Source organism: Xiphophorus maculatus, chromosome 1 (genome assembly GCF_002775205.1).
Source record: "Xiphophorus maculatus strain JP 163 A chromosome 1, X_maculatus-5.0-male, whole genome shotgun sequence".
Taxonomy (NCBI): Eukaryota; Metazoa; Chordata; class Actinopteri; order Cyprinodontiformes; family Poeciliidae; genus Xiphophorus; species Xiphophorus maculatus.
Window position 1 is genome coordinate 5,995,836 of NC_036443.1, and position 16,202 is coordinate 6,012,037.

The 16,202-nt window shown below is 40.9% G+C and overlaps 1 protein-coding gene across 4 annotated transcripts; it reads left to right on the forward strand.

Annotated features, from left to right (window-relative positions):
* Positions 1-63: 63 nt before the first annotated feature.
* Positions 64-15,297, forward strand: stk38 (serine/threonine kinase 38). 4 transcript variants are annotated; one of them, XM_023336475.1, is made up of 14 exons: positions 64-135; positions 2,273-2,410; positions 3,829-3,880; positions 4,237-4,359; positions 4,736-4,819; positions 4,897-5,020; positions 5,422-5,576; positions 7,703-7,814; positions 8,459-8,520; positions 10,350-10,467; positions 10,545-10,668; positions 10,782-10,877; positions 11,926-12,020; positions 12,126-15,297. In XM_023336475.1, the coding sequence occupies exons 2-14, from the start codon at positions 2,280-2,282 to the stop codon at positions 12,260-12,262; spliced, it is 1,413 nt and encodes a 470-aa protein (XP_023192243.1). In that variant the 5' UTR covers positions 64-135; positions 2,273-2,279; the 3' UTR covers positions 12,263-15,297. The 4 variants fall into 4 exon arrangements, with proteins under 4 accessions (XP_023192243.1, XP_005804907.1, XP_023192249.1 ...); XM_005804850.2 differs by having other exon boundaries at positions 7,703-7,805; XM_023336481.1 differs by lacking the exon at positions 64-135 and adding an exon at positions 448-516.
* Positions 15,298-16,202: the final 905 nt, after the last annotated feature.

Sequence of the window (16,202 nt, forward strand, 5' to 3'; positions counted from 1 at the left end):
GACCGGGCGATCGCCGCCCTCATGATCAGTAGAACAAGAGAGAGAGAGAGAGAGAGAGAGAGAGAGAGAGAGAGAGAGAGAGAGAGAGAGAGAGAGAGAGAGAGAGAGAGAGAGAGCCGATACCGCACCTTCAAGGTAAGCGAACAAAGACCTGATCATGGAGAAACAAGAGGAAGGCGCTCTGAGTTAGCGTGATGAACTTTTAAAGTGGTTCACTGTCGAATAAAATAAAAGTTGTCTGTTTTCCATGGTGTGCTACTGGGCAGCTAACGTTTATCAGCTAACTTTCACTTAGCTGTTTGCTCACAGAACTTTAACTTTTGCAGTTAGCCGAAATAAGCGCAGCGCTTCCCCTGGAGACTGTCAAAATAAAGGTCTGAATTAGGAAAGCAGGTTGAGGTCTTTTCGTGTCGGTTTTATTTTGAATTTCCTTTCCGGAATCATCATTACGCCTGCTGTGAACTCTAAAGCCAGGAACTTTAGACGCTAACTAGCTAGCTAAACTGATGTTAGCAGGTAAAGACGGTAGTTTCTGAACCTGGAAGTTGGTGAAAGTATACATTTTATTGTCTCTGAATGTGATTAAGGGTGCTAAAGGGCGTCAAATGGTGATTTGAACTGCTACCTAATTCACGTTTATGAACTTAGTGGAGAAGTGTTTTTGGTCCGTTGCTACCGAAACTAGCTCCGTGTTAAGAGTGGCTGGCTCAGTTTGATTGTTTGCATAAAGCAGCCCAGCTTCATTCTCTAGTTTATCACCGAGCTGCGACTTAGCTTGGTTTTAGTTTTCTTTTAAGAAGCCGGGCAGCTTCCAATAAAGTCAAAAAATAAGTTTGTATTTCCTGTTTAAGGAAGCTGGGTGTTTTTAATTGTTTTAATTTCTGTAAGTCCTTAAGAACCCACTAATTTAAAAGATTTGGTGTATTGATTTTTTTGTATTTTACCACTTTGTTTCTGTGTTTGCATGTGAAACCGTCTTATCTCTCTCGGATGGAGCCAGCAGCAGGTGTTGCACAAAAAGATTTCCTCATTTTTGTGCAACATTATTGTTTCATCTCTGACTCTGTAACCAGCTTTTTTACCCCCATCTTCTTCTTTTAACATTTGTCAAAATGTCTGATTTAATGCAGAGTTATCTACCTTTGTTGGTCTGTTTGAGATCTTAGCTTCCCTTCCAGGATCTGCTTAAAATTCTTTCCAAAATTGTTAAAAACATTTAATAGGACTGAAGCTCATAGCAGATCGTACAAGTGGATTTCTTTCAGCTTATCTGAAAGAAAGCAATTGGGTTAGCTGTCCCTGATGGGAACCTTTTTACATTTTCCAACAATTTGTTGCTAAATACTTCTCCTCTGCAGGTTTGGTGTTATGCTACTATTTCATTCATCCAAAGAAACAAACCTACTGACCTCTATTGTCTTTCTTTGTTATGGTATTAAAAGCGGAATAGTTCAAGGTGTTCACACCTGTCTCAGAGCCACTGTGTCCTACCAAAATTATTACTGTTTTCAAAAAGTTTTTTGAAACGGTTGCGGTTATATCCGAAAATATGGAATCAAGAAAAGTAAAAATGGGCATAAAACCTGTGTGGTATTATCGCAGTGTTTATTAGGGCAGTGCGGTCCTGGGTTTGAGTCCCAGCCTGGGGTTTCTTCATGGAGTTTGCATGTTCTCCCTGTGCATTCTGGGTTCTCTGCCTTCCTCTCACAGTCCAAACATGATTTTTAGGTTAAATAAATATTCTAAATTGCCCTTGGGGTATCGGTGAGAGCATCTCTGGTTGCGTGTCTCTTGTCCTGGTATTCTTGGAACTTAAGTAGGATCCAAATAAACCAACACATTCTCACTCCCGATTCTCAGATCGCGTCAATAGTTGACGATTTGGGAAGGTCACATGTTTTACTTGGATTATTGACGCGAAGGGTTCTCGCAACCGCTGCCGAACCTTCAAAACCCGATGATTTGGTTGGGTTTAGGGCAAAAATTACGGTAAGGCATAGGGTAAAACCCCTCGCATCACATATTGACGCGAAAGGGGTACCCTGCGCGTCAACATGTGACGAGGACAGACCGTCCCATGTGTCAGTATATGACGAGTTGGGAGTGAGAATGGGTTGAATAAACTCAGTATACTAAACATAACTGCTGTATTATTTCATTGTACAGTTGCAAAACTATCTTGTTAGCCTGTAAAATTGTAAAATGAAAGCTCTGGTTGTGAAGACAGCTGGTCTCCATTGTTCTCCTCACTTGAACGTTTGTGTGTTCCCAGACGAAGTATGGCGATGACTGGCCAGAGCTCGTGTGCTTCGATGAGTAACCACACCAAGGAACGGGTCACCATGGCCAAAGTGACCCTGGAGAACTTCTACAGTAACCTCATTGCTCAGCATGAGGAGAGGGAGATGAGGTGAGACTCAGATGTTTCAGCTCTGCACATGATGCTCATGTGTTATAGCAAAATCTCACATGTAAACAAGTTCTATTAAAACCCATCTTAAGTTAAAAAACATAGTTGCTTTTTGTTTTGCTTTTTTAAGCTTAAACGAGGAACATGCTTCATCAGGATGTGGGCTATGTCATTATGAAGTAAGGGCAGGGCTGCTTCCTCTTGTGGCAGGTTGCGTCACAGAGTACACTGCTCGTCATCCCTTTTGGCTTTTATTTCTGCAACACATGCAAGGAGTTTTTTTTTTTTTCTTTTCTCAAAATGTAGATATTTTACCTGAACTAACCAGTGATGCTGTATTAAGAGGGTTGAAAGGGGCTCTAAAAATGTACTTTAATAATTTGTTAGTTATTTAATTTTCATTGTTTTATCTTTCCCACACTAAGTGAAAAACCCAGAAACTGTGTGTATAGCCATTGCAACAAGTAAAATGTTTTAATGCTTTATGGTGGAGGGCTGATGCTGTGGGCTTGTTTTGCTGCCAGACCAGCTAGAGTTGACACAGAGCTTCCCAATCCTCTGCTTTTCATTTCTTAACTTGAACTACTTCCTGATCCAGATCAGTTGGTATCCAATCAGATTCTTTGTACAACACGTTTGCTCAAATGAGTTTCTAAACCAGATCAGTGACTGGGGCTGAACATGATCCACATGTGGAGGCTGCTGCAAACTGGAAGCAAACGGCTGTAACCTCTGCCAGAAACAACCTTCATAAAAAAACTATACACTAGATAAAAAATATTGACGTTTGGCCAATTATCACAGCGTATTTCAATTAATATATCTAATAGCCCAAAACAAGTGAATCCATCCATCCATTTTCTGTACACCGTTGTACCTTAGAGGGGTCAGGAGGTGCTGGTGTTTATCTCCAGCTAACGTTCCGGGCGACAGGCAGAGTACACCCTGGACAGGTTGCCAGTCTGTCGCAGGGAAACACAGAGACAGACAGGACACACAGCCATGCAAACACACACACTCACACCTAGGGAGAATTTAGAGAGACCAATTAACCTGACAGTCATGTTTTTGGACTGTGGGAGGAAGCCGGAGTACCAGGAAGATAGAGCACATCTATCTTCCTGGTGTAAATCTTCCTGGTGCTAGTAGCTCAGAGAATAGATTTTAAAATACTATTGTTTGTTTTTAAATAAAGGCTTAACACCACAATACATTAAAGATCTGTTGTTGTATCAACCTTCCAGACCCCTCAGGTGTTCTGGTTCAGTTCTGTGCTGCATCCCCAGTTATGTTTGTCTCTGGTTTCTCAGTCGATGACCGTGTGTTGTTTTTATGACTCTTTAGTCTTGTGCTTTTATGGTGTAAATCACTTCCCTTTTTGCTGAAATGTACTATACAAATAAACTTCATCTCTACAGACAGCAGAAGCTGGAGAAGGTGATGGATCAGGAGGGGCTGGCTGATGAAGAGGTGAGACTCTACAACACAACTCGGATGAATGCACAGTTGTTCATTCATCTAAGCTGAAAATATACATTTATTACTATCAGAGTCTGAATTCTTGATAGGACAGGCATTCAAGTTTCATCTAAAGTAGACGGTGGGTAACTTTGACAAAAGTTGTTCTAAATGTTCTAAGATTATAGTGGCAGGAATGTTTTTGTGTTGGTGCGGTTATGTATTTTAATTCGTGAAGGGTTATTTAATTTATCCTGGCTTGGACAATTGCAAATAAAGTTTTCATCATTAAGGATTCCAGTGTCTGTGTATCAGGCATGCCAGTAATTGTTTCAACACAACTCATTCTGAAAATGCTCGTTTTTCAGAAACGTGTCCGGCGTTCTGAGCATGCCCGGAAGGAAACAGAGTTCCTGCGTTTAAAACGCACTCGGCTGGGACTGGAGGACTTTGAGTCCCTGAAGGTGATTGGCAGAGGAGCCTTTGGAGAGGTACGTTTTTACTTCTTAAGTGAATGCAGATTGTGACAAAGATTCAAGTACTAAATGTGTTAAAAGACCAGCCCAGCAATAAACGCGAGTAACAATGGAATACACCCCTTCTGATCAGTATTTAGCAGCTGCACCCTGGTAGAGAGTCGGTGTGGACAGGCCTCATGCTCTATAGGCGCTGTACTGTCTGCAGGGTTTCCCCATGTAAAACATTCACTTCTTGTTACACTATCAAAGTTGCTGTGATCCATCATCAACATGCTGAGCAACTTATTCTTGAGATCATGTTATTTGTAACAGCTTGGTCGCTTATAGAGGGGATATTTTGTTTTCACAAAATTGTTTCAGGTCATCATTTGTGTTGTTCTGTCTGCAGGTTCGCCTGGTACAGAAAAAAGACACGGGGCACGTCTACGCCATGAAGATACTCCGTAAAGCTGACATGTTGGAGAAAGAACAGGTATACACACACACACACACACACAGGTACGCTCCTTTGCACGAATTGGGTTTACCTGAAGCATCGGCTGCCTGCAGGTGGGCCACATCCGTGCCGAGCGAGACATTCTGGTGGAAGCAGACAGCCTGTGGGTGGTGAAAATGTTCTACAGTTTCCAGGACAAGATGAACCTCTACCTGATCATGGAGTTTCTCCCTGGAGGTACGACTTTGTGAAGATTCTTACAAGAAAAGGAATGCCGACTCAATTGTAATGCTCTGTATTGAACGGTGCTAAATGTAGTTCCGAACATGGTTATAGAGTCTTCACTGTAACCAATAACGGCAACAATAATAGCCGGGAAAAGTAAAGTAAGGGATAATAAACACATCAAGAATTTGGGACTAAACGTTCCAAGTTACTTTCCTTACTCCTGTCTTCTTGAAGACTGATAGATCCTGAATAGAAGTGTACATTTTTAAATAAATGTTTATTTTAAAAAAGTCTTTCATTCAGAGAAAGAAATGGCTTCTGCATTTTCAGTTCAAAGTTTTCGTTTTTCAACTTGTTGAGGGGAAGAAGAGACGTAACTGGATATGTCCACATCCTCCTGTCTGCTGCAGGAGACATGATGACTCTGTTGATGAAGATGGACACTCTGTCAGAGGAAGCCACTCAGTTCTACGTTGCAGAGACGGTGCTGGCCATCGACTCCATCCACCAGCTGGGCTTCATCCACAGAGACATCAAACCTGACAACTTGCTGCTGGACGCCAGAGTGAGTCCAGTCCAACCATTATCTACCAGCATTTCTGTAGACAGTCATAAGGAACACCGATATCTCTATGGGCATTGTCTCCGAACATGTCTGCCTTGTATGAAAATACTTTTAAATAGAATTGAAACATTGTCTGTAATTTTTATGCCCTCTGCTTTATTCAGGATGAATTACGTCCTTAGGATTGTAACTAATCATCTTTTGACTAAGAAAATGTGCAAAATGTGATTATATGAGTGACTGTTGCAATTAACAAATTAATATACAGTGTTGATGTCTTTCTACTTTGGTTACATTGCAGACATGCACTGTGCACAATTATTAATCAAGTCTTATTTTTGAGGACTATTTTTATTACTTTACAACTACAATGCTGTTGGTTAATCCAGATGTCAATAATCCTCTCACACACGAATGTCTAAGAAAATAAAATTGAGGTTTTGGCTTTCTGGGGAGAATGACAGTGTGCATGATTATTGGGCAATTATTATTGTGCAGAATTATTATTCAACTAAATGACAAGCCCACATTTTCACATATTGCTTTATTTTCATCTGTTGAAGTGAGAATGGCAAGCGACTCAAAACCTTCCAATAAACATTCGTATTACGTTTTTATTAATATCTTTAAAAGGATGGCGGCACAAAGAAACATCTTTGCTGCACAAATGTTTGACACCAATTTTGTTGGACCTGGTTGATGTGGGGGAGCTGGTTGACCTTTTGACCCTTAAACTTTCATCAATATCTTCAAAGCAAATGCAGCACAAACGAAAATTTTTACTGCACGAACTTAATCGAGTTGACTGACACCAATTTTGTCTGACTTGAGGAGGATGGAGAGGGCTTTCATGACCTCTGGAAACATTTACTCATCTTTAAAAAGGATGGCGGCACAAACAAAAAATGATACTGCACAAACATTTGGCACCGATTTCTTTGGATTTGAACTATGTGGGGGGGCGACTTCACTCAGGTAGCTACTCCAGGTAGGTTGGAGTTTTAGGATATGACGGAAGTGGAAGATGATGGCTTCCTGGTAGCCTGCGTCTGGGATCTGATTCAATCAGCTGGATTCCTCAGGAGGCATTTCCTCACAGCTAATCGGTGACCAGAAGATGTTGTCCAAACAATAAGGCATTAAAGTCAGAGCAAGAAGAATATTTATGACATTCTATAGCTGGCCTAAACAGCCGCCCTGTTTGGCTCAGCTCTTCTCTCTTCTCAGCGGAGGACGGTGGTTTACAGTGCAGTTATTTTCTGGTAAGCCTCACAGCGTCAAACTGGTGCCTTGCGTATATCACAGGCAAACCGTAGCGATTTGGTCAAATCTAACCCTCGACAGAGTCCGCGCCTCCTGATGGTTTCACACTTGATTTTTGTAGAACCCTTGCCCATTAATTTTTTTTTTCTTTTTTTCTCAACACTTTTCTTGTCACCCTGTTGACAATTTGCAACACAATGTTTGCTTCTGTGACCAAACCCCAATGTCTTAGCAGTTTCAGTAGCACAACATCCCTTTGAGAGACTTTTGGCAACTTTTGATTTTTCAGAATCGGTTAAGTCTTTTTTTTTTTGCCCATTTTGTCTAAGGAGAGGAAGCTGCCTGATAATTATAGACATGTTGATATGGGATGTTGACCTCTTTAGGCCACACCCAGTCCCATTACACAGATACACATCGTCTGCTATGTTTAAGATTAAAGTTAATCCAGTTTGGAGTGAGAAAGTATTCCTAAATATGTCAAAAATACACACTGGCCTAATAATTGTGCACACTGTAGAGCCCAGCCATTATTGGTCTATCCAGTTTCTGGGAAAAATCAAACAATATTCAATATTTTCCTCTTAAAATCGAGGTTGGATTAATAAAGACACTTTCAGCTTCAAAAATGTATTTTTTTTAAATTGCAGAATCCAGCCACACTTGTCACCAGGCATATTAGGCATACTCAGTCTGAATGCTGGCTACTTAAACACTTATTATGGTCAACACAGCCTTTCGCATTATGCGTAATGCATACAGTGACACTGATATAATGTGCAGCTCTACTGTTTCCAGCTTGTGACTCCTATCTAATCCTACGTATAATTCGTCCACTAACGGAGAGCTCTGTGTTGGTTCAGGGTCACGTGAAGCTGTCGGACTTCGGCTTGTGCACCGGGTTGAAGAAGGCTCACCGCACAGACTTCTACAAAAACCTGAATCACAGCCTGCCCAGTGACCTCAGTAAGCAAAGTCAGGCAACGTTTCACTTTACTTCTTCCAGCCGTCGTTGCCGTCGTCATTGCATCCTCAGCTGCTTGTGTCTGTGCATGGTGTATGATTTAATGTGAGTTTGTAGTGAGGGACAAAACGCACTAAGACTTGTAAGCAGTGGTAACTTGTCACCTTTATCAGACTTTTTCAAAAGGTGAATATGCTTTCCAACATTTTTTTTATTTTTTACAAAATTTGCAACAACATTGCTGTATTTCAGCTTGTCCGAAGAGGCAAAGTGCATAAAAGTTTGCATTGAAATAGGCCTCATCTATTTCCTATAATTTTTCTGCAACCTACAGGTGCAAACCTATATTAGCGTGGCTGCTTCGCTTGTTTTATGTGCTTTCTGCAGTCATTCTGAAAACTTTTTAGATTGTTTCTGTTAGACAATTTGTCCTGCAGCTTTTGGCAACTGTAGAAGAGCCAGTGCTAATAATCACTCTGATGGGTTATGGAAGAGAAAGATTTCATCAAAAACTTGATTTTTTTTTTCAGTTAGCCAAACAAGTCGAAGAGAAGGAAAACAAACTTGTTTTGTTTCAGAACTAAAAAAAAATATTTTTTTGTCCTTTAACTAATAATGAGGTTGATCCTCAGAAACTGATGTTCTGTCTGTGCAGCCTTTCAGAACATGAACTCTAAGAGGAAAGCCGAGACCTGGAAGAGGAACAGGAGGCAGCTGGTAGGTCTGAACAGATCTTACTACATCTCATTTACATTTTGGTCGCCTGTTACAGGAAGTGGTATTTTGTCTAGACTGTCTATAAGAATCTGTAAATACCTGCTAACATGAGCAATACTACGTCATCTATGTATTATTTTGTTTTTTGACCAAGCCACCAAATGTCTTTTAAGCTTCACACAAAACTGTATGTGGTTGTGAAAATGAGATTTAGCTCTCACCAGATAGAGTTTTCAGTTTGGAGCAGAGATTTCTGCTCCAAATCTCTGCTTTACAAAGCAAAACCTGGATTATTAACAGATCGTCAACACAGTGAATGATCTGTTAATAGTAATAATAATAATAGCTAATAATATGGCAAAAAATTTAAAGCATTCCTTTGCACTGTGGAATGTAAATGAAAGTAAATTATATATTTATAAAGCTACAACACATCATATCAAGGCTCCTTCAGTTCAGTCATACACATAAATTTTGGACCTGGTGACAAAAACAGTGCATCAAGTTCACTTTATTATTCACACTTCCAGGCTGAACTGGTGTGTGTGTGTGAGAAAGTAACCAATATTTGAGTTCAAGTAAGAACAGCACAGAATAACATGTAAACAGTCAGCCTGTGATTAGCCGGTGGCTGAGAGCAGCTGATCGGATCAAGACGCAGCAGCACCTGAAGGTAGCGATGATCGACGGGTAGCACATTTCGACAGAACACAGTTTAATCCCGCTGTCTTTTGATTACACAGTGATGGAGGGAAACTCCAACATCTGAAATCTGAAGCTGTAGAATATCTATGACCCCGATGAGGTCACCGATGGAGGAAGTCAGTGTTACTATGGCAGCAGACTTTTAATCTGGAAAGTTTCTCAATTTTTACTTTCTTTCCTTTAGGTTAATTCTGCAGCAATTCCCCCCCACAGACAACATTACCTCTACATCCTCTGTAGACCTGATGGTTATCTGTGTGTAATGATTATTTAGATAATTGATGGGTCTGACAATTCAGTCGGATATGAAAAAAATGGCCCATTCTTCAGACTTTTCATTTTAACCACTTAAGCCTTTTTTTATGCAATATTAGAAATCCATTAAAAGGTGGAAATAAACAAATAATTCATTTCCTCAAGAAATTAAACATTTTATTTTCTAAAATGCAATGTCAGAGCAGGTGAATCTTAAACTGGCTTCTCCCCAGCCCCCCAGTAAATGGCTCTTTTTGCATCACAATGGTCCGGTTAACGATTAATCAATTACAATTATTATTTCAATAATCGATTAATCACAAGTGATCCGATTAATCGTTTAAGCCCTACCTGTGTACTGTAAAGACTGCGGCCTGCTGGTGACACGAATGAAAACGTAATTCTTCCAGTTGCATCCCAAGGCTTTGAAGTCATTTTGGCACCAAATGAGTGATGTCAACTTTAGGAATGTCTAAGTTCACATACAGTCATAACTCTGAATGGCCTCTAAGGGACTGAATGGGATGCTTTGGATTCCTTGGAACTATGTGAAGCCAATTTTCCCAAAGAAGGAACTCAACAGACAGTATTGTGGGAGTTGCACCACACAATACGGTCTGTGCATCTTGTTGTTTCTGCTGAAGCAGAGCAGGTTTCTGCTCTCTGAAGGAGAGATGGTCTTCATGCTAATGTCAAGGAAACTGTGGCTCATTACTCAGTTACAGCTGTTTCCTTCCGCCCCCATTTCTAGTCTAAACTGCTTTAGATTAGAAGCAGTTTCTACTGAAGACTGAAGTTTCTAGTCTAAACTGCTTTAGACTAGAAATGGGTGATAACAAATGTGTTTTAATTGTTTCTCTCTCCCTCAGGCCTTTTCCACAGTGGGAACCCCAGATTACATCGCTCCTGAGGTATTCATGCAGAACGGATACAACAAGCTGTGTGACTGGTGGAGCCTTGGTGTCATCATGTACGAGATGCTGATCGGTAATGCTGGGGCCGCCTGCCGCTGTGTGCCAGTGTGTTGTCGGGGTGTTATGTGACGTACGGCTGGTCTGCTGCAGGGTATCCTCCGTTCTGCTCCGAGACGCCTCAGGAGACCTACAGGAAGGTGATGAACTGGAGAGAGACGCTCACCTTTCCCCCAGAAGTGCCAATATCAGAGAAGGCTAAAGACCTCATTCTCAGGCAGGAGAACAGACCTCATTCACTTTGCATCACCGCTACTGAATAACGAGTTTTGATTTGTGAAAGAATGTGCCGTGAAGTGTTCCAGCTGCTGATCGGATGTGCGTGTTCAGGTTCTGCAGTGAGGAGGAGCACAGGATCGGTGCTGCCAGGGTGGAGGAGATCAAGTCCAACCCGTTCTTTGAGGGGGTGGACTACGACCACATCAGGTAGGACTGCTGGCCGCTCAGCGCCGCGAAACCAATGTTGACGTTCAGAATTTCAGCAAACGGCTCAATTTTTTCCTTTTTTTCCCCCCAATCATACTGCGTCTTCAGTATAATTGGGACTTTGCCGTTTATACATGGATGTCTTATGTTTTATTGGTTTGTTGTTTGTTTTATTCGGCCGGTCAACATGAACGCGTTGACCTGAAAATTTCAACGTGTTAATTTTGCATAGTGCAGATTAATCAAACTACCTATTTGACCTAAAAGCCTCTCTCCCATGGAGGGCTGCCTCGTTCAGTTCAGCCATGGACTCCGCACACGAGGAGCGACGAACAAAAGGTTGAACCTTTTTCAACTTTCTTGTGTTGCTCCATTAGCCCCGTGTGTGCACGTCTACACAAAAACCAGGAACTGAAAATCTTCAGACATGTTTAGTTTGAGACAATAATACAGTTTCTTAACTGTATGCACATATAAAGAATGTATGCATGTTTTCAAAAAAACCGTGCCTGTGTTTTTAAAAAAATAAATAAATAAGTGAATACGATGGCGGCTTTTGACATGGGCTGGATTGGCACATGTGGAGGGCGGCATCAGACAGGGGTGGGTTAAGCCAGAAGTTGAAAATAAAACTAAACAAAACAACAAATAAAATGCTTCATAAATGAATTATGAAGTTCCTGTAAACAAATTGCCCCTCAAAAAAAAATTGTTTAGATGAGACCGAAGCACCAAACTGACTTTTGTCATCCAGTTTTTGGTAGAAAGAGAGAGAGACAAGAGAAAAACAACAAATCATGTCAAGAGAAATTGTTTTAATTTCTATTTACGTGATGGAAATGATGATAGGAAACCCTTACATGCTATTAATCGATTTATTGCTTATTGCAAGAAAATAATGAACAATTCTGGACTTGGCCTCATATGAAACCCTTTCGTGGCGATACGTTTTTCAGTCCGCTGTGCTGCGCATTTCGTTTAATCTGATTGCGTCTCAGATGAGCCGTGTCTCCCAGTCAGCAGAGCCTCTCCTCCTCTCGTCCTGCAGGGAAAGACCTGCTGCCATTACCATAAACATCAAAAGCATTGACGACACGTCCAACTTCGACGAGTTCCCCGACTCGGACATCCTCACTCCAACTAGTAAGCCTCCCGTTTCCTGGTTTCCATGTTACACTTTGCGCCCGAACGGGAAAGTGGTTTACCACCTTTCTGTTTGTTTTTGTTTCTTTTTTTTTTCTCCTTCAGCCACCCAAGTGTCCAATCACAGCGAGGCTGACCTGAAGAACAAGGACTGGGTCTTCATCAACTACACCTACAAGCGCTTTGAGGGTCTGACGGCTCGAGGAGCCATTCCATCCTACATGAAGTCAGGGAAGAGATGACTGGCTGGAATTGGACCCTGAAGGAATGCTGCTGCTGTGTGTGTGTGTGTGCATGTGTGTCAAAACACACACACCTCTGCTCAGTTATCAGAGCAGCAGCCAGCAGAGAACCAACACAGCTCATCCTCATTCATTGCTTTCCATAGGAACCTTCAAGGAAACTTGCTGCCTTCACTTTAGTCCAAGCTTCTGAGGGTACCTCTCCACTTCCCGTTGTCGCAGACTTGAACTGGGATGAGTCAGACTTTCTTCCTCTGCACCAGGGAACGGTGCATTTTGTCTCCAGGTAACCAGCATCATTACATTCCCCTCTCTGTACCAGCATCGTTGGCTCGGATCTACCAAGGGCTCTTCCTCCAGACGGGAGCGTTCTCTCCTCGCTCTGGGGGCTTCATCAGCTCAGACATCGTTTCGAGTCATCGCTTTGAAGTGAACCGGGCGCTCTTCAGGGATTCTGTCCTCGTTCTTTTCTTTCTCAACATCACCTAACCAAAGACTGAAAGAACGTCTGCTCCATCTTCCTCTTGGAACTTTTTCCCTAAACTTCCAACTTTGTACTTTTCTAGGATCCAGATTTGCACGGTTTCGCTCTTTAACGAATGCAAAACGTGGGCGAATTATGCATTTTGTGGAACAAACACAAGGTCTTGTTACATTTTTGTGATGAAGCACGTAAACTTCAGCACCTTAGGTGAAGTGGCTGAAGATCCAGCACAGCTAGCACCTCCCCCAGCCTGCTAGATCCTGCATTGTGTAAAAGCTTTTTTAAAAATACTACCTTTTAATAATAAGTAGGGGGATTTGATTATTTTAAATTGGGCAGTGGTTAATGGCGTCGCTATGAAAACAAGAGGCTTTCATAGTTCAGGTCCTGGTTGAAGAAGCTTCAATAAAATAAAAATAAAAAGATAAATACTCTTCTACCATTCTTCTTTACTTTCAAGAAGTGACATCAGATCCCAGATCAGCTTATAAACACGTGAATGCGTTTCAGTAAACGTACAGCTTAGACTTGCTCGTCGCCTAGGAAACAGCTTGGCTGCCTTCCAGCCGAGAAGCTCTTCCAGCAGAACGTTCTCACACACACACACACACACACACACACACACACACACACACACACACACACACACACACACACACACACACACACACACACACACACACACACCTCCGACCCTGCTGTTCTCCAACAATTCATCTGAGGGATTCAGTTAATTTCAAACAGTTCATTTGACTCGTTGATAAATGGCTAATTGGAGCTAATTAATAAACCTGTCAAGAGATTTAAGAAGAAGAAAAAATCTACTTTGACTTGTTTTGACCCAAGACATGAATTGCTGGGTTTTATTAACCACAGGAAGTAAAACACGTCCAGTTAGGCTCCGACTTTACTCCCCCTGGCAGGTTCTGATTTAACGTAATCCTTTGGACGATTCAACGGGACGTGAATCTGACAGAACCAAAGATCAGGGTGATGGAGCAGAGGACCGCCAACCTCTAAGATGTGAAGCTCATCCTTAAAAAAATCAAAAACAGATGGAGGCGAAAACACGCAGAAACTGGTCGACACATATAAAAAGAGCCACTAAAGGCTTTTCCATGGCTTACCGAGTTTGTTTTTCTTTTTTGTTAAACTGTAAGAAATTTTTATTTCATTTCCCATTTTGGTGGCCCGGCTATAGGAAGTGCCTGCGCCAGTTTCCAACCATAATCCCAAAGCAAACATAAGAACTACCAGTAAATCTGCCAGGCACATTAATCATTTTCAGCGTAACTGTATGTGAAATGAAGCCCCTAAAGAAAAAATTTGGTTCCACATGCAGATTATTCCTGGTTCTCCTCTAAGCCCCGCCCTCTTTCTGCTGCTTTAACCGCTCACAGCATTGCAGTCGTTCTCCACCTGCTCACGTTTGCTTAGCCAGCTGGAACGTCAGCTGAGGGTCCAGCTGTGTCGGGCTGTCGGGTCGCCTCTCTGAGAATCTGCACATGTTGCTGGTTTGTACCTAAGAAATCCTCCTGAGCATCCGCTTCAAGCACAGCAACTAAGCTCCAGTTTGGATGTTTCTTATGTAGCATAGGGCTGAAAACTTTCCAGTGAACACAATATCCAATATGCTGTCTTATTTTATTTAATTTTTTTTTTTTTTTTTTTTTTTTTACAAATGAATGTAAATTTTCGCAGTTTGATTTTTAGTTTTACTCACAGGAGTTTGAATATGTTGCTGTAAATGAAGCCTGGACCACGTATGTTTTCATTTTAATTGGACTTTGACACTTTTAAGTTATGAGGTGACGATCTGTCGAAGCCCATTTCCGCCCGGTGACACCAGCAGACGCAGGAAGTAGGAAAAGCTTTTAATTTTTGTCAAACGTTTTTGAGTTTTCCCACATAAAAAGTGACAAAGAAACCGAAATGAAAACTGTTTAGAAGGTGACAATCTTATGTTTCCAGATATTTAAAAACAGAATGTTAAGTGACCGAAAGGTGTATCTTTTAGTCTAATTTCCAACTACTTCTTCTTTTTTTTTTATTATTTTTTAAATCTATCCAGTCCAGCAGGAATGGTCTTCCGTATCAGTTGCGCAATAGTGTGTTCAGGTAGTGTGTAGATGGGAAGCAGCACATTATACAATGTTTTAGAGAAGCATGTGGTGGAGCTTTTTATTTAATTATATATATATATATAAATATAAATCTATTTTTTAAACTGCTTGTGCTGTTGAAGAGCTCGTGCTTTTCAGGCTTTAACCACACAGCAACATGTACGCTGAGAGCAATACAACACATGGAGTGATTTCTGAAAAACGTGTGGCTGAGATTTTAAGTCTCTGGGACAGGATGGCATGTGGGTCTGTGTGGAGTGTTTCTGTTTTTGTTTTCATTTTTGGTAGAAGTTGCTCATGTGTGCATGTAACATATGTTGCGTCTGGGATTTGGGAAGCTGAGTGTACAATATTTAAACTACTTGGTATGTATTGTGTGACTGGTGTATTGTTTTCTGCTATTTGACAATGAATTACTCTGCACTTAATTTGGCCTCCTGTTTTCATTCACCTGCTTTCTGATTGCGATTAGAAGTGAGTGGGGACTCCGGCGTGTGTTTACATCACCAGACAGCAGCCATATGGATCTGACCGGAGAACCAAACGCTGACTTTCATGGACAAGTCGGGCCAATTTAACAACACCTACCATTTTATTGCCCCAAAAAGAGGTTTTTCTTTATTTATTATTGGCCTTCATATCCAACACATTAAAAGACACCCGATGATCCAGATATTACGTAATCTCAGATTTGAATTTCCCTTTTCATCCAACCAAGAAGTCGGTTTCTGTTTGGATTGCTCAAAACATAATGTAACGTAAATTAAGGATCGGCTCAAGAAAAAAAAAAAAAAAAAAGAGATTTGATTGACATTTCATTGAAAATTAAATGTTACAAAAATGATGATCTTATCAAAAATCTGTGAAAACGGCAATCGGGCCCTAGTTGTAATAGCTGAGCATTTTGGTCAATTGAAAAGATTACTTCAATGCCAAGCCCTCCTAGTGGTATGAATAATTGTGGACTTAACTGTAGCTATTAAATTCAATACAGGTATAGTCATATTTAGCGTACTTGTGGCCAATGTCAGCATCATTGCTATCAGAGAATTCAACTCAAAACGAATTTCATGAAAATGGTGGAAATTTTATTTAAACCAGAGTCACATTAGTACAAAGGCTCATTTATTTAAAATGTATATTGCTCTTACAAATTAAAAGATTTTCAACAAGAAAAAAAAAAATCTTATTTGAAACTAAACGTTTCACTTTAAGAAAATAAATTTCTCTTTTATTTTCTAATGGTAATTATTAACTGCAGGATGGCGTTTTCCATGAAGCATCCAAGGTGGGACAGGAATTTGAAATATTAGATTTTTTTCACAACAAAAAC

Excerpts from the sequence above, each read along its gene's own strand:
- stk38 (XM_023336475.1), top strand. The coding sequence starts at position 2,280 with ATGGCGATGACTGGCCAGAGCTCGTGTGCTTCGATGAGTAACCACACC. Across the intron at positions 7,815-8,458 it reads CAGTGACCTCAGTAAGCAAA|CCTTTCAGAACATGAACTCT; the intron begins GTCAGGCAACGT and ends CTGTCTGTGCAG. Across the intron at positions 10,468-10,544 it reads CATGTACGAGATGCTGATCG|GGTATCCTCCGTTCTGCTCC; the intron begins GTAATGCTGGGG and ends GGTCTGCTGCAG.